Below are 22,565 nucleotides of genomic sequence, written 5' to 3'. Positions count from 1 at the left end.
CTTGCCAACCATCAATTTCATCATACACCTTAAGGTTGAGGACAGGAAATGTCAACGTATTCAAACTGACCCAAAAGTCACATGAAGCATCAGAAATGATGACAAGACCCAGAGACTAAGCAGCAGGCTTTGTGCATCACATTTAAGCCTGGTCTGAAGGTATTAGGTCAGGTTCATGACCAGGAGCATTTTTGTTGATATTGTTAACATTCATGGGGAAGTGCTCTGTAAATCTGTGAGAAACTTACTTTCAAGGACAGTTCAGCTGTAACGCCCAAGAGCATCCTGGCCATTCTAACATAATTATCCCTCATTACTTGTTCTATTTGCCATATTTATCTTGTTAATAATTTGACTTCTTAAATCTGGATACTGTACCTACTGTGAAAAAGAAAGCCTCAGTTCAGAAGTACTTGTCTCCCTGGTATAACTCTCAAACGCGCACCTTAAAGCAGATAACTCTTAAGCTGAAGAGGAAATGGCAACTCACAGATTCAGAAGATCAGTTATCATGGAAAAGTTGTTTGCTGCTCTATAAAAAAAGAGCTTCCCCCAATTTCCTGTTTTTAGTTTATGTAGCCTATGTTCACCCCTATATAGTTAGCTCTGAAGGCTGAAGCAAAGATTTTTAAAATGGACACTCACAGGATATATTCACTGTTTCTCGAACCTTTGCTTCTCGAACATTTTGTCACATTACAGCCACAAACATGAATCAATTTTATTGGAATTCCACGTGAAAGACCAACACAAAGTGGTGCACACGTGAGAAGTAGAACCAAAATCATTCATGATTCCAAACAATTTTTACAAATAAATAACTGCAAAGTGGGGTGTGCGTAATTATTCAGCCCCTTTGGTCTGAGTGCAGTCAGTTGCACATAGACGTTGCCTGATGAGTGCTAATGACTAAATAGAGTGCACCTGTGTGTAACCTAATGTCAGTACAAATACAGCTGCTCTGTGACGCTTCAGAGGTTGTCTAAGAGAATATTGGGAGCAACAACACCATGAAGTCCAAAGAACACACCAGACAGGTCAGGGATGAAGTTACTGAGAAATTTAAAGCAGGCTTAGGCTACAAAAAGATTTCCCAAGCCTTGAACATCCCACGGAGCACTGTTCAAGCCATCATTCAGAAATGGAAGGAGTATGGCACAACTGTAAACCTACCAAGACAAGGCCGTCCACCTAAACTCACAGGCCGAACAAGGAGAGCGCTGATCAGAAATGCAGCCAAGAGGCCCATGGTGACTCTGGATGAGCTGCAGAGATCTACAGCTCAGGTGGGGGAATCTGTCCATAGGACAACTATTAGGCCAACGTTGTGCAGTGCACGACTGCACAACGTTGGCCTTTATGGAAGAGTGGCAAGAAGAAAGCCATTGTTAACAGAAAACCATAAGAAGTCCAGTTTGCAGTTTGCCACAAGCCATGTGGGGGACACAGCAAACATGTGGAAGGTGCTCTGGTCAGATGAGACCAAAATGCAACTTTTTGGCCAAAATGCAAAACGCTATGTGTGGCAGAAAACTAACACTGCACATCACTCTGAACACACCATCCCCACTGTCAAATATGGTGGTGGCAGCATCATGCTCTGGGGGGGCTTCTCTTCAGCAGGGACAGGGAAGCTGGTCAGAGTTGATGGGAAGATGGATGGAGCCAAATACAGGGCAATCTTGGAAGAAAACCTCTTGGAGTCTGCAAAAGACTTGAGACTGGGGCGGAGGTTCACCTTCCAGCAGGACAACGACCCTAAACATAAAGCCAGGGCAACAATGGGATGGTTTAAAACAAAACATATCCATGTGTTAGAATGGCCCAGTCAAAGTCCAGATCTAAATCCAATCGAGAATCTGTGGCAAGATCTGAAAACTGCTGTTCACAAACGCTGTGCATCTAATCTGACTGAGCTGGAGCTGTTTTGCAAAGAAGAATGGGCAAAGATTCAGTCTGTAGATGTGCAAAGCTGGTAGAGACAAACCCTTAAAGACTGGCAGCTGGAACTGCAGCAAAAGGTGGTTCTACAAAGTATTGACTCAGAGGGCTGAATAAATACCCACACCCCACTTTGCAGTTATTTATTTGTAAAAAATGTTTGGAATCATGTATGATTTTGTTCCACTTCTCACGTGTGCACCACTTTGTGTTGGTCTTTCACGTGGAATTCCAATAACATTGATTCATGTTTGTGGCTGTAATGTGACAAAATGTGGGAGAGTTCAAGGGGGCCGAATACTTTTGCAAGCCACTGTATTGCAGCATAACTACGGGAGGATTCAGGGTCAGCTGATCCTCCTCATGGAGAATCCTGAGGTACTACTCTGGCCACAAGAGATATGTAATCTCTTGAGCAAGTTTCTGGCCTGACGTGGGGTCTCCTCCCAGCTGAGCATCCCCAGAAAATCTTCAGCAGGAGGCGCCCTGATCAGATGCCTTTTGCCTGGCTCCTTTCCTACAGAAGGAGTCTCCTCCCAGCTCCCAACTCCCTCTGGATGACTGGGCTTGTCATTCTATTTCTAAGAGCTTTTCCATTTCCATCCACATTACCGGACAGGGAGCAAGTGGGAGAGTCCATACAGATGTCTGCATGCTTGTGTTTTGTTACTGGTCCGGTACCTAACTCCTTCACTTGTGGCAATGACTCTCCCAAAACCAGAAAGAGCAATCTACCATTTTCCAGCAACCATGGCTTCAGGCTCTCATCCTCGCAACTTGTCGTATAACTGGAAAACTTCAAACATCAGCTTGCTGTTGAAGACTATGTTTTCTTGAAGTCAACAGAACCAAGTCATCTGCAAAAAGCAGGAATACTATTCCCAAAACAAATGCCCTGCTTGCCCTGAGTACGGAACGAGCAACTCCTACAAATACATATGCACTATAGTGCTTTAGAAAATCCAGACTTTGTTCTTTGTAACAGTAGAACAGGGTTCTGCACTGGTGCAAACTATTAGTAAATCTGCCCTTAATTGCAGCAAACATCCCTCACCTTCCTTTGCTTTGAATGAAGGTTTCCCTCATTTTCTCTCTCTCACTCAGACAAAGTCAACTAGCTGCACTGACAGGAAGTGCAGACAGCCGAAGCATCGCAGTTATTGATGGGGACTACGACAAGCACCCACTTAAACACATTTAGACAGATGACTTGAGTGTTTGTGTACAAGTGCACAAAATGCACGCAAGCATCATCATGCCAGGCTGCTAACGGCAATAAAAGATTGATGCTCAGCCAAGCCTTAAATCATGCCTACAAGAGGATATGCATTCTGCTAATGTGGAGACAGAAACAGCACACTTGTGCATTCTTGCGCAAACAAGAATTGAATTTAGCATTGAAAGCAATGGCCAGGTATTTGGAAAATAAATTGCAGGATAATAAAAAAGGCATCAGCCCAGTGTCCACATGCAAAAGCCTGTTGTTACTACTTTAACACATTCCTCTGTTTTTCCATCTTTGCATGCCTCTGAGTCACTGCTACTGTCATTCAACCCATGAATTTAAAATCAACATGCACCATCCTCGAGAGAATTCCACTAAAAATGTGTTTAAAGACAGAAAAGTGGTTTCACAGCCCCAATGCTTCATGACTTTCCTCCCTCACATGTAGCAGAAATGTGAGCATGGAGAGTTCACCTGTCAGGCAAACATGCCAGAGACATCCCTTCACTGGAAATCTGTTTAGCAGCTCAATATTGCTGGTCATCTGTTGGGACTGTAATGGGATTAGATACAACAGCCAACAGGCTACCATGGTAACTGCATCACCACTATGTCATAACTGCTACAAGACAGCCCATTTGCTGTTAGCTTTTAATCACATATATCCCAGTTTATTTTAACAACAGCATCACCCCCTTTTTGGGAAATGGCTTTATTTATAAAGTATATTTCAGCACCACACAACATTCTTCGCATATTAAGAGCATGCCTCTGTACTAAATTGTCATTATGAAACAAAACATATGAAAATGGGAGACTTCAAACTGCTGAGCAATCAAGAAAGATTGGGATAATATCTATCTGTCAGAACATCATCAACTTTCCTCTGAACTCCCAAACACAGTGTTCTTAAAAGGATGCAACACAGTAGCAAACATGAACCAGCATGAATTTTGTGAAATATGTTTCTGGGAATAAGACAGTTGTGTGCTTCGTTGTGCAAATAAACATGATTTAAGGGCTGTGGGTTGGAGATGGCAGTGCTACACTAAAACAGCAAAACAGTAAAACAGTGACTGGAATCAGTGCAGTAATATTCTGCACACGCTCATTATAGAATATGAGCTGTGGTTGGCTAACTAGCTAGAGGCTGTACAGCTGTGAACGTGTCAAACATTTTCAAGCCCGCTGACGCATTTTGTAAAGACACTGATGCTGCTGACACATCGGCAGCTTTGACTTTGGACCTTCTGAAACAGACTGATGAGATGATTAAAGAGGTCGCAAGAACATTTGGAGATAAAATTAATAACAGACAAGTGGAGACTGAGCTGAAGTCACATTGAGCTTCAGACACAGAGAGTCTGCTCTCTTCATTTGATGCTCCATTTAGCAGAAAGGCAGAATAAAGCAATCCCCAGTGCAGTGCTGCTTACAGACACACGGCCGTTATGGATTCGTAAAAGAACAGAATAAAAAAAGCTCGCTCAAAATAGAAGATGTGCCACTCTGATGTGATTTGTGATACGTACAAGATGAGATTCCTACAGTAGTATTCAGAGTATGAGATTTGCACTAGTATGTCAGAAATCCATAATGACTCTGAAGCATTTCGGTGAGGAGCCTTGCTCACATTAGTGAAACACCCAGCAGCACTAAAGATTATTCCAAGTCATTTTGATAAACACAAATCCTTACTAGTGGATGATAACCCCAAGAGATCAGATACTGCAGCTGCTTACACAACACAGTGTCATTTGTGCAGACTACACAGAAACCAAGATGAGTAAAGTGAGACGGAGACTCCTGATCTTAGATTTCTCTGAAAATGTTTCAACTAAATCTGTCAGGTACAAAACAAATCAACCAATCGATGACATTTTACCACTTTCATTGAATTCACTCAGCAACAGTTTAACATCTGTTACTAGGCAGCAAATCAAACAGCGGGGTCGAAGTTATCAATCATCACAAATTACAGCCACAACAACAAACCTTGTTACAAATATATATATATAAAATATAACTGCACACATCCAAAACAAAAACTGACCTAATCTTTAGTTGTATTATTAAAAACACAATATTTTGCAGTCAGTCCTTAGCAAACTGCTACTCAACATGTCTTTCATCAGTATTAATGTTTCCAGAGAAGCAGAGCTGTCAAATCTGGCTTTAAGACAATGTCCAGTGTGATGCATTCTTCAAATTCTTCTTCAAATTATTTCTCCTACAGGTAAAAACACCTGTCAGCCTCGAGTAACATTTACCTTTGGCTCACTTGGTTCCCTGTAGCTCTGTGTGTCCGATACTCCTGAGCCAGAACATTAAAGCTGCACAATCGGACATGAAGCAAAATCAATCTTATTTTTTTTAAGTGAAAAACTTCCAAACAGCAGTCACAGTTACTATTGTTGGTCAGAAGTCAGTTGGAGGCATCTCTGCTCTCTTTTCTTCATCCTCATCTGTCTTTACTGTTGTGAACTGTAACAACAGAGCTCCTCTCAGCTGTTAATACACAACACAGATGTGCAACATGCATTACGACATGCTAGCGTGTCTCAGCACGATGTTCACCAATTTAATTTTACAACTTTACAGTTATTAGCACAAACAGCACAAATTACTGCATGCCATGATTTTCTGACAGCGTGTTTGAGTGGTGGAAATAGATCTAAGTTTTCTCACAACGAAATGAATCAGTTTATCAATTACATACACTCCTGTTTTCCACTTGTTATGCGTATAAAGCACAGCTATCCACAGTTGCAATTTCTTCCATTCCAATCTCTCAACCACCTGTAGACCTGCATCAGGCTGGAATAGGCTACAAGACCATCAGCAAAAAGCTGGAAGTAGTTAAAACTGTACTTAAAAAGCCATGTCTTCACCCAGCAGTCTTAGCTAATTATAGGCCAATCTCCAACCTTCCTTTCATATCAAACATCCTTGAAAGAGTAGTTGTCAAACAGCTAACAGATCATCTGCAGAGGCTTATTTGAAGAGTTTCAATCAGGTTTGAGAGCTCATCACAGCACAGAAACAGCTTTAGTGAAGGTTACAAATGATCTTCTTATGGCCTCTGACAGTGGACTCATCTCTGTGCTTGTCCTGCTAGACCTCAGTGCAGCGTTCGATACTGTCGACCATAATATCCTATTAGAGCGATTAGAACATGCTGTAGGTATTACAGGTACTGTGCTGCAGTGGTTTGTATCATATCTATCTAATAGACTCCAGTTTGTGCATGTAAATGGAGAGTCCTCTTCACACACTGAGGTTAATTATGGAGTTCCACAGGGTTCAGTGCTAGGACCAATTCTGTTTACATTATACATGCTTCCCTTAGGCAGCATCATTAGAAGACATAGTATACATTTTCACTGCTATGCAGATGACACCCAGCTCTATCTGTCCATGAAGCCAGATAACACACACCAATTAGGCAGGAATGTCTTAAAGGTATAAAGACCACAATGACCTCTAATTTTCAGGCTTGACTTTGACCTTCTGTAACACTGTGAGGAATCTTGGAGTCCTTTCTGACCAGGACATGTCCTTCAACGCACATATTAAACAAATAAGTAGGACTGCTTTCTTTCATTTGAGCAGTATCTCTTAAATGAGAAGCATCCTGTCACTGAGTGATGCTGAAAAACTAGTTCATGCATTTATTACTTCTAGGCTCGATTGTGGTAATTCGTTATTATCAGGATGTCGTAAAAACTCCCTGAATGCTTTAATTAAAGGACTGAGAGAGAGAGAGCATATTCTCCTAAACTGGCTTCTCTTCATTGGGTCCATATTAAACCAATGACCTGAGGTCAGGTGGTCAAATGAAACCAAAATCGACTTCTTTGGCATAAAAAAACACCATCCCCACAGTCACGTGTGGAGGTGGAAACATCATGCTTTGGGGCTGTTTTTCTGCTTACTACAAGAAACTTCTTACATCTGTGCGCACCAACAAGGTTTTCTCCACCAAGTACTAAGTCATGTTTTGCTTGAGACCAAATATTTTACTCAGTGACTTGCAAATCATGTTATAACCTTCATGTTTCTTTTGTTTGTTTGTATTTTGATATTCTGCCACTCGCCATTAAAATGAAGCTGGTTTTAATTTCTCTGCTAACGAGCAAATCTACAAATACAGCAGGGATCAAATAATTGTTTTGCTAAAATACATTTACCGACTGCTTCAGTAGCCACACCTGTTCACCTGCTCATTACCCAAATATGAAATGGACCAATCACATGGGAGCAATGTATGTGTTTATGGATCTAGACATGGTCAAGTCAACTTGCTGAAGTTCAAACTGAGCACCAAAACAGGGAGGAAATGAGATTTAAGTGACTTTGAACATGTCAAGGTTACTGGAGTCAGATGGGCTGGTCTGAATATTTCAGAAACTACTGAGTTACTGGTATTTTCCCACATAACCATCTTTATGGTTTACACAGTGTACAGAGATGGCAGAGGAGAACAGCCTGACTTCTTTGAGCTAAAAGGAAGGTGCCGGTAATTCAAATAAAAACCTCGTTACAACTAAAGTATTCAGACGTGCATCCCTGAACACACAACACATTGAAGCTTAAAGCAAAAAAAAAGACCACACCAGGTCCCAATCCTTTCAGCTAGAACAGGAAACAGAGGCTACAGCTCGAACAGCATCAACAAATTGTAGCATGTAGCATTTTTAAAACAATAACAGGATCTGCTGGATTTTCATAATTGAAGTTAAAAATTTTTGTTTGTTTTTTGTTACATGGAAAATTGCTCAGTGGGATTCTGGTGAATGGTTGAAATTGGGTTGAATTCATCTCTCTGTTATGCCCTAAAACCACCACATTTCACTTTTCAACCAAAGACAGGAATATTTCTTAAAGGGACATAAATGTCTGGTGTGTTGAGGGTGGTGGAAGAAAAAGCCTAACCCTGTACTGGAAGTCAAATCAAATGAAATGCATTTCCATATCATATTTGAGTGCTTGATACAGTTCTGGGACAGGCAATCCAGTCAGCAACATGTGTAAATATCAACTCTCACTATAGACCTAATCAAAGCTAACCTGGTGTTTTTAAAGTTGGTGAAAAATGCTCTGACAACTCGCAGTAATATCACACCTTATGGAGGACAAACAGATACTGTTTCATGTTATACATCATGCACCAGGCTCTTAATCAGGCCAAATATACTCTCAGTGACCCTCTGCATCTGGTACAACCCCAAGTGCAGGAATATAATGATGCATCGTACAGCTGCTGACTTGCACCACAGACAAGGGAGAAAACACTTAAACAGTGTAACAATTCAAAATATTGTTTCCAAACAAATCCCAACAAAAAAGACCCAACACATGAATGTCTGTGCTGGCTGCTTCAAGCAACACTTCTAAACTGATACATGCAGTTAATGTTGTCTGTATATTTTATATTTCATCAAGGATTGCACAAAGCAAACATGCTGTGGATTCACATGCTAGCATCAGTCCCGTGTCAACTATTCAGGCGTGGCTCAGTGGCACTAAACAGGAAGGACAGGCCTTAAGACTCACTCAGTGCTCTGTTAATCCCATGACAATGTCTACACTCACCAGACGACAAAATGTTTCACTCCATAAGTCACCATACCAATCAAAAGTGGCAGGAGTCAGCTGTCGGTCTAATTGCATGCAAACTGATGATTTCACAGTGAAGTGGCTCCCAAACACTTTCAAACAGAGTGAGGTCTTATTGAAAACGTCTGCACGATCAAGCCAAATTTTCTTTCAGAAGAGTTTGCTGAATAAGCCCAGTCAAATGAGGGGACAAAAAGATGAATGCAGCACATGCTGTACACACTTTGCTTATTCACACATAAACACAGCGAGCTCTGATAAGAAGGGTAGCATGTCCCACTGCCAACATGACAACCAGGAGCACTGAGGTAAAATGCACCAAAAACCACACAACAAAACCAACATTTTCAACCCGTGTTACTAAGCAAAACTCGTCCAGAAACTTCAGCTCCGTTAATGTGTCTGACCAACGCTCGGTCACCGAATTGCATACGCAGGAACAGCAAAATGATTTAATAATTGCAGCAGCTCTTACTTCGATGAGGAAGTCCCCCGTCCTAAGTCCTGCTTGCCATGCCACTCCTCCCTCATCCACAGACTCCAGGTACTGCAGGGCTGGAAAGGCAGGTGTGGGAGTAAACTCCTCAATGGGCGTATCCGCTGGACATCAAAGAGAGAAGAGCGTGGTCCCATAAAATAAGGCACAATGCAAGAAAGCAGTTTTAAAAAGGGACAAGATCTAAACAAACAGGTATATGTTAACACAATGACACAATGAATCTAAGACGTAAAACCTTTTTAAAACCTGATTTTAAAATGTCAGTTAATTCTCTGTGCACGGGCAGATTAACCCCAGCGTAGCATAAAAACCTGTAAAACATTTAAACAGAATGTAACCCATTTGTTACATTCAGTTCTGCAAGCTACAAAATACACAGCAGCAGATGAACAACCACACAGTCTATCAGCGTGTGTAATTTGCCCTGTTAATACTGTCATGGTTTGACTAGAGGGTTAGCAATAATTGGTATGATTAAAGCATGAATGCTCCCATGGCAGAATTAAAAGGGGGATTTTAGCTTCACCCAACGTTCACGTGTGCCTAAAGTTACTTCCTGGCTACCATGAGCTGGACCCAGATTCTTAGCTTTTTACATGTTCATTACAAACGGGTTTGTATATGTCAGCTAAGGATTTAAAATTCTTTTAAGACCATGAAGCAGCAAAACTGACAGTTTGATGGACTTTAAAACAGTTTTACCCAGAGAATTAACTCAGTTCAGGTTTATTTATACAGTGACAAATCATAACAACAGTTGCCGCCACCTTACACTGTGAGACCCTACAATAACAATCAGATGACCCCCCCTATGAGCTAGCACCTGGCGACAGTGGGAAAGAAAAACTGCCTTGCATGTAGGCATTTGTCCTGCTTTGCAGCCTGCTTGAGCTCAGCATAGTAGCATGTGAACCACTTTTACCAGCTGCAACAGTTTAGAATGACTCTCCATTTCACTGCACAGCTCAGGAGCAGTTCTTGCTCTGCCCTGGAGGTCTGCTGTGACCTCGATTATTATCACCGGCTGCAGTCCATAGCAGTGGAGGGGGGGCGAGAAACGTTCTTGAAAGGCAGGTGAATGACATCAAGGACCAGCACAATAGCGACTCGGTCAGCCTGCCGGTAGGGAAGCAGGAGTCAGGAAACTAGATGGTTAGTAGTGGCTGAACAAAGTACGAATAAGGAGATTATTCCGTGCTAAAGTCATTCTCTCAGGCTTATGATAAGAAAGCAACATAAAGCACAACATATACAACTATTAATATAGTCTGGCCATACTCCCCATGTCAAGTCTCTGTGTGAGCAAGACTTGTTCATTAATTTTAATAATAAAGCAAATTCGTAAAATTCTTTGTTTCTCGGAAATAAAGTGGCAAAAAAGCATCCCTCGTTTTAAGAAAAGTTTACCATCTCTCCTGTTCTCTACTATCACTTTCATCACGCGCAGCCGCGGCACGCGCTCCCTCTGTGGCGGGAAGGGAGGTTAGAAAACACTGGACTGAGAGAACGCAGCGGTGACAAGTGACGTTTCCTATAACTCACCCTGCACAGCACTTATGAGGGGATTTGCATGATTGTGATGACTGTGTTTCTTTAGGTGTCTGTCTGTGTGTGACACAGTGACAGAGGAGGACGAGAGACAGCGAGCGCAAGGGAGAGAGAAGAGAGAGGCTGAACTGCAGAGCACAAAAGAGGATGTGAGCTTATGTGACAGCTCGAGCATCAGCGCATGTTTGTGAGTTTGTGTATGCCTGTTCACCCCGTGCAGTGCAGGATAAGCTCGGCTGGGTCAGTTCCCCCGGGGTGATAGCAATGTGTGTTAGGATGACTAGAACATTCCTCTTGTTTTTCAAGCCAAATCCCTCTTTCCTCTCCCTTCATGTCAGTCCCTCTCCTTTTTCTCCCCCTCTCTCTGTATGTGCCTTAAAAAAACATGAACATACTAAATTTACCTCTCGACAGTAACCATGGTGTAGACCAATGGAACAGCGGCGCACAGTTGTAGAATGCAAACGTGGATTATGACATGGCGAGAATCGTCATAGAAACCGATGCAGCAGCTCAAACTGGCTATTTTTAGTGCCAATCTTACAGCCTGGTGAAACGGCAAACTGCATGGGTAGGCCACTCTTATCACAACAACTCCTGGTGTGGTGGAAAGAGGTGAAGGATGGCGGACACAACAAAGACGGCTACACGCAGACTTACTTAACCAAAAAAAAGAATAAAAAAGGCCTTCAGTCTGATGTTGTTACAGATGTTGTTACAGATGTTCACAGACCTCTGCAGCATGCATGAAAAGACATTAAAATGTAGGCAGACTTATGTGCAATCAAATGAGTGCTGGCGTGCAATCACTCCTTATGTGCATTAAAGTTTCTATAAGTATATTTCTAGTGGAACTTATCTGCATGTTTTTGTAGTGCCACGCAGACACACGCCTCTGAGTGAGAAGGCTTAAACTTGAAATTTAAATGCAAATTGACATATATTGGTGAATAGTTTCATGAGGCATGTCAGTGTTGATGACTTATAAGGATCCTTCGGTTTGGGGAGAAAGGGAGAACAGATCCGAATAACAATCACAAAAAGTAGCTAAGTCGATAAATGCTCCTACCTTTTGCCCCACGCAGGACGAAGCCAAATCCCTCATTCTCCTTTTTCTGCAGCACCACCGTCTTCTCGTCCACCACGCAGTCACTGTGGAGGAGATGCCGAGCAGAGCGCCCGTTAGCACAACCCATCATCCGCAGCATGGCCACGGACGCCCTGCCCGAGTGGAGGTTCATACTGCTGGTGGAGCGCTAGTCCGGCCAGGGCAGGGCAGGGCAACCCTGACCCCACCCCACCACCACCACCACCGCTGCCTCCTCCCCCCTCCTCCTCTTGTCGGCCTCTGTCTCTATCAAACGGTATGACAGCGGCCCCGGGAGCCCGGCGACATCATCTCCGAGAAAAAAACAGCAGAAACACAAACCGGGGGTAGACGACGCACGAGAAGCGCCTCCCTGCCCTCTCCCCGCCGCAGTCGCTCCCTGTCCGCTTCTCCTGGTCGATGGCGCGGTTACCTCCGCTGCTGCTCCCGTTGCGCAGGAGGAGAAGGAGGAGGCTCTGACCCGGCGTGCGGGAGTGCTGCGCCGCCGAGGAGACGCGACATCAGGCTGGTGGTGATAGCCTCTAACGGCTCATCATGAGGCGGGAAGGAAGGCTGGAGCTCCCCGGGTTGGGAGGTGGAGGGAGAGAAAGCGAGAGAGAGACAGAGAGGGAGGGAGGGAGCCACGCTGTGGACGGAGAGATGTCTAGGTGTGCTGCGCGCTGCACCCGACAGGTTGGTGGGGAGGGAGGGGGGCAGCAGCAGTGAGGCGGTGACGGCGGACTCACTGATTGATGACCCAGCGGAGGATCGGATCAGTTTTATACAGCGCTTTATTAGAATCACATCTTAATTAAAAAACAACAACAGCGACTTAAGGGGACACCGGAAACAGTTTTTATAATCAGAGCAGTAACAAACACTGATGACTGAATGAATAAAGTTGAATGTTTGTTTGTTTGAAGAGCTGCTCAGATCCTGATCTTTGTATGAAGTCAGTCTGAGTTAGTGGTACAGTCCTGGGGAAAGGAATTGCTCCGAGTTGTACTGGGACGACTTAAAAATCATTATGTTTTATTTGTGCCTTTGTGTTCTTTCTGGCCACGGTAATAAACCATGAATGCCATTTTTGCCCAGTGTCTTTCTTATCTTTCACTGACTTCATTGAAACAAGTGAGACGTGAAGTTCTTTCGATGATGTTTTGGGCTTTTTCTTGACCTCCTGAATCAACATGAATGCACTTTGGTAGTAACTTTGGCCACTCCTGTTCCAGGTTTTCTCCATAGATGCCCTCCCTGTGGTTTGTTGGTCTTAAAGCTTTAGAAATGACTTTGTAACCATTTCCATCTGCATTGTTTCTTTAAATCTCTGGTTCAAGAAACCAGTTTGAAATTATATGAGCTTTGTGACAATCTCCTGTTGGAAGCAGCAATCAGAAGATTGGTGCACTGTGGTCATGACGGGATGGACATGGCCAGCATCGATACTCGGGTAGGCTGTGGCATTTAATTGATGCTCCCTTGTGGTTATTTGAGTTACTTTTGTCCCATTATCTTTTTAGAATGAGCCATTCTAACCTCTAACATCAACACGCCATACTCACTAAGAGAACTCTTCTTTTTTAGACAACTTTGAGATGTTTGTGTGGGATCCAAGTAGATGAGCAGCAGGTTCTGAAATGCTCAGACCAGTTCATCTGGCATGCACAATCATGCCACAGTCACTTCAGCCACCTTTGTTCCCAATTCTGATGGTCAGTTTGTACTTTAGCAGTTCATCTTGACCATGTCTACATGCATAAATGAACCGGGTTCCTGCCATGTGATTGGCTGACATATATATTTGTATTAACAAGGACCAAAACAGGTGTACCTAACAAAATGGCCAGTGAGTGTACATGTACACTGTAGTAAAAAAAAAAAAGAAAAAAAAAGAAAAAAGTTGCAGTTGCTCTGAGTCTCCCCTACTTGTCAGCTGAATAGCTTGAAATAGAAGTTAAAAGAAACAAGCATGAAGTATCATAAGCTATGTGCTTTGTCCTTTAGAGTACTCCTCAGTGAGGCCATGGTTGTGGTAATCTGCACACAGAGGTGCAAGAGACTACAATTTTAAAAGCGTGTTCCCCCATAAAGTGGGGGATCCTCCCCCTTTTTGCATGTTAAAAAAATTGATTGTATATAAAAAAAAAATTTAACATGAAAAAAGTTATTTTTTCAGAAAGGTTATCTTAATATCGGACCTTCTCTTCCTTTGTTGGTCTAGCCTTGCAAATCTGTAGACTTTGCTTAAATGGCTGTTTTCATAAACACATGGATTAATAGTGTTTAATAGCCCTTTCTTAAAATGACTCTGTAGCATAAGGCTACACTCATCAGCCACATCATTGAAATAACTGAGAGGTGAAGTGAATTATATTGGTCAGCTTGATATTATGCGGTGTTGTGCTGAGAAATCTTGACCTTCAAAGTCCAGTTTGTTTGCAGATACGCCCTGGACACGTCACCAGCTCACCACAGGGCTACAAAGAGACTGACAACCACAAATTCTCACATCCACAGCATCATTACAATCACAAATTCATTTAACATGTACATGTCTTTGGGCTGTGGGAGAAAACCCAAGCCAGAAAAGATAGAACATGCAAAGTCCACACAGAAAGGCCGAAGCTGACCAGTGGGTTCAAACCCAGATATTTCTTGCTGTGAAGTCATAGTGCAGAGGAAACCATCAAACCTTCTGAACCGATAACTCGGAGAGGTTTTGATGGTCCAAGAGGTACCCAGACAATATTAGGCATGTAGTTTTAATGCTGCGGTCAAATGATGTACTAGTAGGTTGATATTCTACTGAAATCCTCTGTTCTTTTTGCTAATTAATGGCAATGCTAAATGTCTAGTGCAGTCATACTGCAAATGGTGTTTGATATGCATATATCTGCGATGTTTAGCATCAGCGTCAGCTATGATTGCTAGTCCTAACCTAAACCGTTACACTGCACTTGTGTTTGAGGAATCCTCTACAAGGCAATGCAGCATCTCCACAAAAACAGCAGGATTGCTCCAAATACAGAGGCACCCCTTTATGTAAACGGTCTAATCAGACATCTTCTCCTCAGCTCTGCATATATTAACTACAACTATTTTGTTCTTTTTCTATATGCATGCAACATTCAACCTCTCATTCCCTGCAGTGATCGTGGCCGAGCCTGCTGTGGTGAGACTGACCAGCATCATCTGAGCTGCCAAGCAGAACTGACCATGAAACTGGCTGGGGAGAGGTCCAAGTAAAAGGCCAAGTTTGCTGCTCCAGCCTGAGGTGTTTGTTGAAAGTGCATCATTCAGCTTATATTAGGCACAAGGATTGCAGTGAATAGACATGTGGGATGAGAGAGAGAAGGAAAAGAGAGAGGGAGAGAGAAGGGAGAACAAAGAAGGAGAGAGAGGAGCTAGTGCCATCCTAGCAACAGTTCCCTTAGCAACGCAATCTGTCTGGATAGGAAGGAGGCCGGCACTGCTGACATACTGAAGGTTATCTCCCAGCATTCCCTTACACTTGCTCACTCACTCGCAGACACCCTCCAGCCTAAAGTAGGCGGTCACTGGTAATCACACCATGATCACCTAACTCTTACACGGTGGACATTTCAATAGGTCAGCACAGCAGGGTACGGGAAAGGGCCTGACAGGAAGTGTCCTATTCGATAGTTAATGAGAGGGGGACATCAGGCTGAGGCTGTTTTATCAAAACAGAGTGGGAGATAACGGGTGTGCGACACGCTCCCCAGGATGTATGGGATAAAGTGCTGGCTTACCCCAGTGAGAACGCTGCCTTGGTCTGGACTGTGGGAGGCAATGATGTATTTATAGTCAGCATGAGAGGCTCTATATGTTATGCTATGATATCGCTCTTCTGCTGTCTACATGAAACTTTTTATTGGGGTTTGGAGTTCTGGCTAAAGAGCACAGCAATAAGTTGTTTCCTTACATGACTGATGGCTGCTGGAGAAAATGATGTAAGCTCATGGTGGTTAGAATATGTGGGCGTGTACTCCTAGTCATCATTTCATTACTTTGTGCATTATCATCTGTGACATATGACTGTGAAATTGACTCTTTGGGCACCAGCATCATCAGCGTTCTATTTCAGACAGCCAAGAGTTGATGCATCTGACATCTGGCTTTCTTTCTACTCCAATTCCATTGCAGTCTTTATCAGCAAGGAGCGATTTCCTGTTTACATTTCAGATTTGAAGAGTAATGGAGTGGAAGAAGAGAGTACCTGTGGATTATGGTATCAAAAATGGTGAAATACAGCAATAAAAACATCATTGTAATGCTTGTAAAGCAATCCGATATGGTTTGGTGACCAATCACAGCGAGTTTTTGAGAATATGCTAAACTTTTCTGTTGGTGAAACTGCTGTTTTGCTGCTATTAGCTAGCGTTAGCCACTGTTAGCCAATATCTTGGAAGCGGATGCAACTTTGTTTGACTCTGATGCTTAGTGAAAAAAACTCATTTGATGTTCGAATCATACCTTACTTACATACTGTAAGAGGAAAAGTTTGACACTAGCTGGCAAAATGTTAGCTTACAACCAGCTGTCGTTGTTGTTCAGACTGCTAGCTCTACGGAGACGGTAGGGTCGCATGTCTAACCTGCTGATAACAAGTAATTGCAAAGCCAGTGTGGCTGTGTCTTTCTTTGGTGTAGGGGACTCCTTTGATGATGTAAAGATCTGTATGATGACACAATGACACAACCTGAAATGTCCCTGCATGCCCATGACTACTCTTCACCTCCACATTTTATAAATTACAAATCCTGTTTTAGGTATATTGCTAGATTTACTTTTTAACATTTTGATGTGCTGCCTTAGATATTTTGGACATGAAATAATTATTTCTGTAATGGAAAAATTGCCCTAATATGTGTAAAATCTAGATAGTCATATGTCTCTGTATTTCTTGTACGAATTTGCCATATTGCTTTTATTCTAGTGTGACTGAACCTTTAATTGCTGAACCATTTTACACATAGTGGTGAATCATTTCTGGGATGGGATTCTTTTTATATCCAAACATGTTACTGAGCTGTTGCCAAATAATCTAATTAACTGCGAGCTGTTCCCCCAGTTTTTAAAGCTTTCAGATCGTAACGTATTGAAAACATATGGATGGATTCAAATGTAAGAAAAGACTCAGATTTAACATTTGATATGTTTTCTTTTTACTAGGGTTTTATAGAATACCTGCATTATACTATTCAGGCTGCCAGTCATGCTTTAGTGCTACCTTCAGCTTAGTTTAGTTTGAGCAGTGTGGCACCTTCTTTCTGTCCACAAACACAGACCAAGAAAACTCTTCCTGCCTCATACGGAATTCATCAGCCCCCTCTGCCAGTTAAAAAAACAAATATGAATTTTTAACAAGCCCAGAAGGACGGAGTGCCTTAGAAAAGTCAATCTTCCAACAAAAGGGAAAAAGTGCAACACGCCAATCGTCGAGGTTGAGAAAAATATTAGTTATGACACAGTTTGTTCCATTAGTGAGCACAAAAGCTGTCAAAGCTCCATCGATATTCAGGTTAAAGTTTAATTTAAGATTTCCATTGGACTTAAATGTCACATGAGCCTTCAGTCTTTGCCAACTGGTCTTCATCACTGCGGTGTAGACATGATTCACCTTGACCCATATTGGGGGGGAAAAATCCATCGGCATGTTCACTAAATCGTGCCAGAGGAAATCCAGCAGAGCAATGAGAGAAATGTCATTGTGTCCTTCACAGCTTCATCAGCACAGACATTCCAGCATGTCTTTATGTAGCAATTTAAAACTAGCGTCTAGTGGTTACAGTCACTAGAATTATTTGAAACTCTTTGCTTTTTATAAAATAACTGATAAATAGTAATAATAATAATAATAAGTGGGGATAGGTTAATTGGTTAATCCAAATTGCCCATAGGTGTGAATGCGGGAGTGAATGTGAGTGTGAATGGTTGTCTGTCCCTGTGTGTTGGCCCTGCGACAGACTGGCGACCTGTCCAGGGTGTACCCCGCCTCTCGCCCTATGACAGCTGGGACAGGCTCCAGCGCCCCCCGTGACCCTGAAAAGGAGGAAGCGAATGGACGGATGGATAATAATAATAATAATAAAACCAAAACAAGAAGCATCAGTGAAATTTGCTCTCATTATGTGCTTTAGATTTATGAATAAATAAAAAACACTGAAGCATCTTTAAAATATAAAATATCTTAAAATTGTGAATTGGCACTATAGAAATAAAACAGAACTGAAACAAATAGTTTTTCTTTGTTTGCGTTTAAGTTCTATCTACTTTAAAGCATAACATCCACATTATATGACAGACTATTCATCTCTTATTGATGCATTGATTTTATTTTGTGTTCAATTCAGAAAAATGTGATTGTCTTTACTCCTCAGTGCATCTGCTGTAGCTTTTCCTCCTGGACAGACTGACATAGTTTAATCTTTGATACGTATTGTTGGTCGTTTCCACGTAGCAATTTATATCACTGCATATGTTCTGCTTCGATGGATGAGCCACATCTCTGCGAGGACATTCAGCTCACCCGTAGGATTGACTGTTTAAAAAATTGATGTTCAAAGTTCCCGCAAAGCATATCAAGCCCTCTTTCTCTGTCTGGCTCTCTCTCACACACAAACACAAACATGGAAGTGTACATCTTTCTTCATTCCCAACCAACCTTATCTTGAAGTAGATGTGACAGGAGAGACGAGTAAAGGAGACAAGATGGTAAAAACCTTGGGATTCGATGTCAGGTACCATTACACAGAACTTTTCATTTAGCTGAAAGGACACGGTTGCATGCTGATTCCATTTTTGCTACTGTGGCTTTGCTTTTCTCTGAAGAACAAAATGAAGTTTTCTATCCAGAGCTTACTGAAGATTTGTCCATACACTGAAAATACAAATAATGACTTTCTTTATTAGTAAGTTTACTTTTTATACTGAGGTGTTGCTTCTGTGATGGCAAACAGTGAATTAAAATTCATAATTCATTTATGCTGCAGTGCTTGTGGTATCAGGTACAGTGTATAGGTTTACCTATAATAGACCACCATGAGTGAGAATCCTGTAGTGATTATTGATTTCCAGTCGGTGGGCATTTGTTCAAATATTAATTCAACAAGCATTTTTTTTAGTTGTGACCAAAACTAAAATGTCTGTCTTTCAAAACACAATGTAAATATGTCCTCATAGTCTAACCCGAACTTTTTTAAAGGACAGTGTCACGTAATAAATGAATTAAGCCTGTAACTGTGAGTATGACAGAAACTACAACCTCTGAAACCTATACAGACATGGTGGACAAGTGCACTGTCTACAAAAAACTCTGGGCACCTTTCGAACTGTATTTATTGCATAATTTGCCAAATGGTAAATGGACTGGCTCTTCTGTTGTGCTTTTCTATGCAAGACTCAAGGCACATTATCGATCATGTCTCATTCAGCCAGTCACACACACATTTTTTACATTTTAAGTGCTTTCTGTCAACATTCACGCACACATTTAAACTCCAACGAGCGCATAAGGAGTAACTGGGGGTTCAGTATTTTGCCCAAAGATACTTTGACATGCAGACTTGAGCAGCCAGGGATCAAACCACCAACTTTCCAATTAGTAGATGGCCATAGCTACGCCTTACATTGAAGCTTATGCACGAGTTCAGTGCGTATTAGTAAGGTGTGGCTGGTTTCACTCATGTGGCTGGATTCCTGTGTATTGTGTTCATTATACTCATCATATCATACTATTCAATATTTTCCCGCACTGCCAACTTTCATTCTGCCATCACCGCTTTGGCCCAATCACTTTCTGTCTCTATGAGCCAGTCAGCTGATGTCCTGTGCTCTTCTGTCATTCTGTGTTTCAGACTCTTATTTGTGCCACTTTCCTCCTACACCCCTCCACCTCATCCTGGTGAATTATACATCTTCCTCCAAGTCTCCACCAGCTTCACCTTTGCTACTACCACTGTCTAGACTTCTGGTGCTGTCCTGTTTCATACCACTGCTGGACTCCATTTGGCTACATAGCTTCACTGGAGCCTAATAAGTTAGTATAAATAAATTAAGTTGGCATAACTTGTATTTCTTAAATTGACAACACAGAATTTGGATGCTACATTAACATAAAGAGATTTTGTTTCACTCAAGAGATGACAACGAGCTTTCTGAAAGAGACAGAAACATCATGCAAAAGATTAAATGGGAGCTTTGCCAAAGTGCTCTTGACTTTTTGGTATAATCCATAATACCAAAAAGTATGAAGCAAGTTCACACATCCATGGATTTTTTAGCTTGTTTTTTTAAATGTGACTTCTTACCTTGAAGCATCAAAGCTGTCATAGGAGCCCACAGTGTAGTGCCTGAAGAGCTTCCGTCTGTCAGCACGGTCTGCTCGGGAATCTGCCAATTTACAGCAGAACAAGATCAATACCCAAATACCATTCATAGCAGTTTACAAATCAGTGACAGCTGTTAGGAGAGTGGCACTTAAAATATGGCACAATAAGCCCTGCATCCTCTAAAACAACAGCAGAGCAGCAAATATGAACGTAGTCACCTGTATTTGGTTGGAATGTGTTCTTAAAAGAAACATCACACCATCTCGTTCAGTCACATATAAACATGTAAATACAACAAGATGACCCAAAAAAGTTAAATAAGCTCCTCTTCATGACAGTTTCATGCACTGATAGAGACACGGGGGTATGTCATAATACTCCAGAGAACAAGTGCAAAAAGCATAATCAGCATGGATTCAATGTTAAATTTGTGTAATTTGAGAAAAGTTTCTTTGTCAAGATTATTTGACTAGACTTTGATTACGTATTGACCTTTCTGTGAAACCTTGATATTAACTAATGGTTTTAACTTCTCTGACACAAATGCACCGACGCATTTCAAGTGAATCCAGAAGTATTTAGATTACATTACATAGTTTTAAACAGATGGGTTACCCCAACATGTTCCCACTCCCAAAGCATAACATTTTACGCTAGGTGACAAATCGTCGGTATATTACGCTTCCCGGCACCCAGCACGTCCCTATATTACGAGAAATATGAGTGAACATGAAAACCTTTTGTAATGAATCCCGCTTTGATATCGCTTTGGAAAACACTATGTAACGTCATTAAAGTGCTGGTTAGGGTTAAGGATAATGTTAGGGTTAGGGCTGGAATTCATGGCCGTGTATTACCGTGGGAGCATCATTCTACTGGATTTCATCCATAACCTGGCGCAGAGCATAAGAACGCAGAAGGTCACCTTTCACCTCGGGACAAATCTTCACTATATTATGCCTCGGGAGTGAGAACAGGGTTGCCATACTAGAAAAATCCTTTAAAAATCCAATAATAACTGGCTATTGTTAAAAACAATCTGACTCCTGGTTGGGAATATCTTCACCTTTAAAACAAAAAAATACTGCGAGGTCTATAATTTTCTGCACAACAACACAATGTTTGCAGTTTTGATCTATCAACTGAGCTACAAGTACAGAACTACACACTTTCACCTTTCATTAAATTGTGTAATTTACTTTTTAACCTCTGAAATTGCACTTCAAACAGTATAAAGACTGTAATTCCTAAGAGTTTGTAAAACCTCCTAATTTGGAAGTTTGATATTGATTACTTGATTTACAATCCACTGTATTTTTCTCCAACAAATTATAGATTTACTTTAATTCATTTTTTTTTAAATCACAAAAATGACTTGTGGGAAAATACAAGATTACAGAATACAATTCTTTCATTAAGGTGACAGTAAGATTTAAGAGTAAACAATTCCAGTTGGTAATAGATTATAGAAAATAGTCAGCGATGGCTGATCAACTATGCTCCTTCTTGCTAGTAGATACACTATCATAATTCACAGGGTCACAGGAGGTCTCTGTATGTTGAATATACGTATATAACACCACATAAATACAATAAGCAAGCAGTATTCATAAGAAAGAGGCAAATCAGTTAAAATCCCAGCTATCCCAGGGTACACCTGGGACAGGTCGCCAGTCTGTTACAGGGCTAATGCAGAGAGACAGGTATTTGCATTCACGTTCACATCTATGGGCATTTTAGAATCAGGAATTACCCTGACCCCACTAACTGCATGTCTTTGGACTGTAGGAGGAAGCCAGAGTACTTGGAGAAAATCCACGCAGACAAAGGGAGAACATGCAGAGTCCACACAGAAGGGTACAGACCAGATGGTGGAGTTGTGGAGACCTTTCTGTGAGGAAACAGTGCTAACCACCGTGCCACTTTATGTATTTAGCTTAATTGGTCCTGTATATCTGTCTATCAAACTGTGAAGTGAGGATCTCTGACCAAATATTGCACTGTAGGTCTGTCCAGAAAGTCTGTACTCAGATATTAATTGATGCTAACAAATGATATCAATTTAAGATACTTGGTAACAACATCAATACCAACAGTGGCATGTTGGTTCCTTTCAGCTGGCATACAACTTCACACAGCACATGCAGACAGACTCTCGTCTCCTCACTAGCAGATGAAGTAGTTAATGTTCATACGACTCAACAACACTTTAGGTGGAATCTCAGTTCAGTAAAGCTCCCATTTCAAAAACACTGAAGTATTAACCAGCTATCACACATGCTAACCTGGCCAGCG

General features: G+C 41.7%; 1 protein-coding gene across 1 annotated transcript in view; it reads right to left on the bottom strand.

Moving 5' to 3' along the window:
- shank2b (SH3 and multiple ankyrin repeat domains 2b) overlaps nt 1-22,565 on the bottom strand; it is a 300,073-nt gene that overhangs the window by 62,757 nt on the left and 214,751 nt on the right. Inside the window, exons 15-17 of the mRNA XM_085277877.1 lie at nt 20,250-20,331; nt 11,902-11,984; nt 9,261-9,385 (exon numbers count right to left, since the gene is read on the bottom strand). Coding sequence (XP_085134003.1) covers nt 9,261-9,385; nt 11,902-11,984; nt 20,250-20,331 — 290 coding nt within the window. The remainder of the gene's footprint in view (nt 1-9,260; nt 9,386-11,901; nt 11,985-20,249; nt 20,332-22,565) is intronic.

This window comes from Mchenga conophoros, linkage group LG1 (assembly GCF_057382185.1).
Source record: "Mchenga conophoros isolate Kocher_MC1m ecotype Shallow Benthic linkage group LG1, M_conophoros_male_GT1.1, whole genome shotgun sequence".
Classification (NCBI taxonomy): Eukaryota; Metazoa; Chordata; class Actinopteri; order Cichliformes; family Cichlidae; genus Mchenga; species Mchenga conophoros.
Note: the sequence above shows the minus strand (reverse complement) of the source record. Positions and strands in the feature narration are given on the sequence as shown.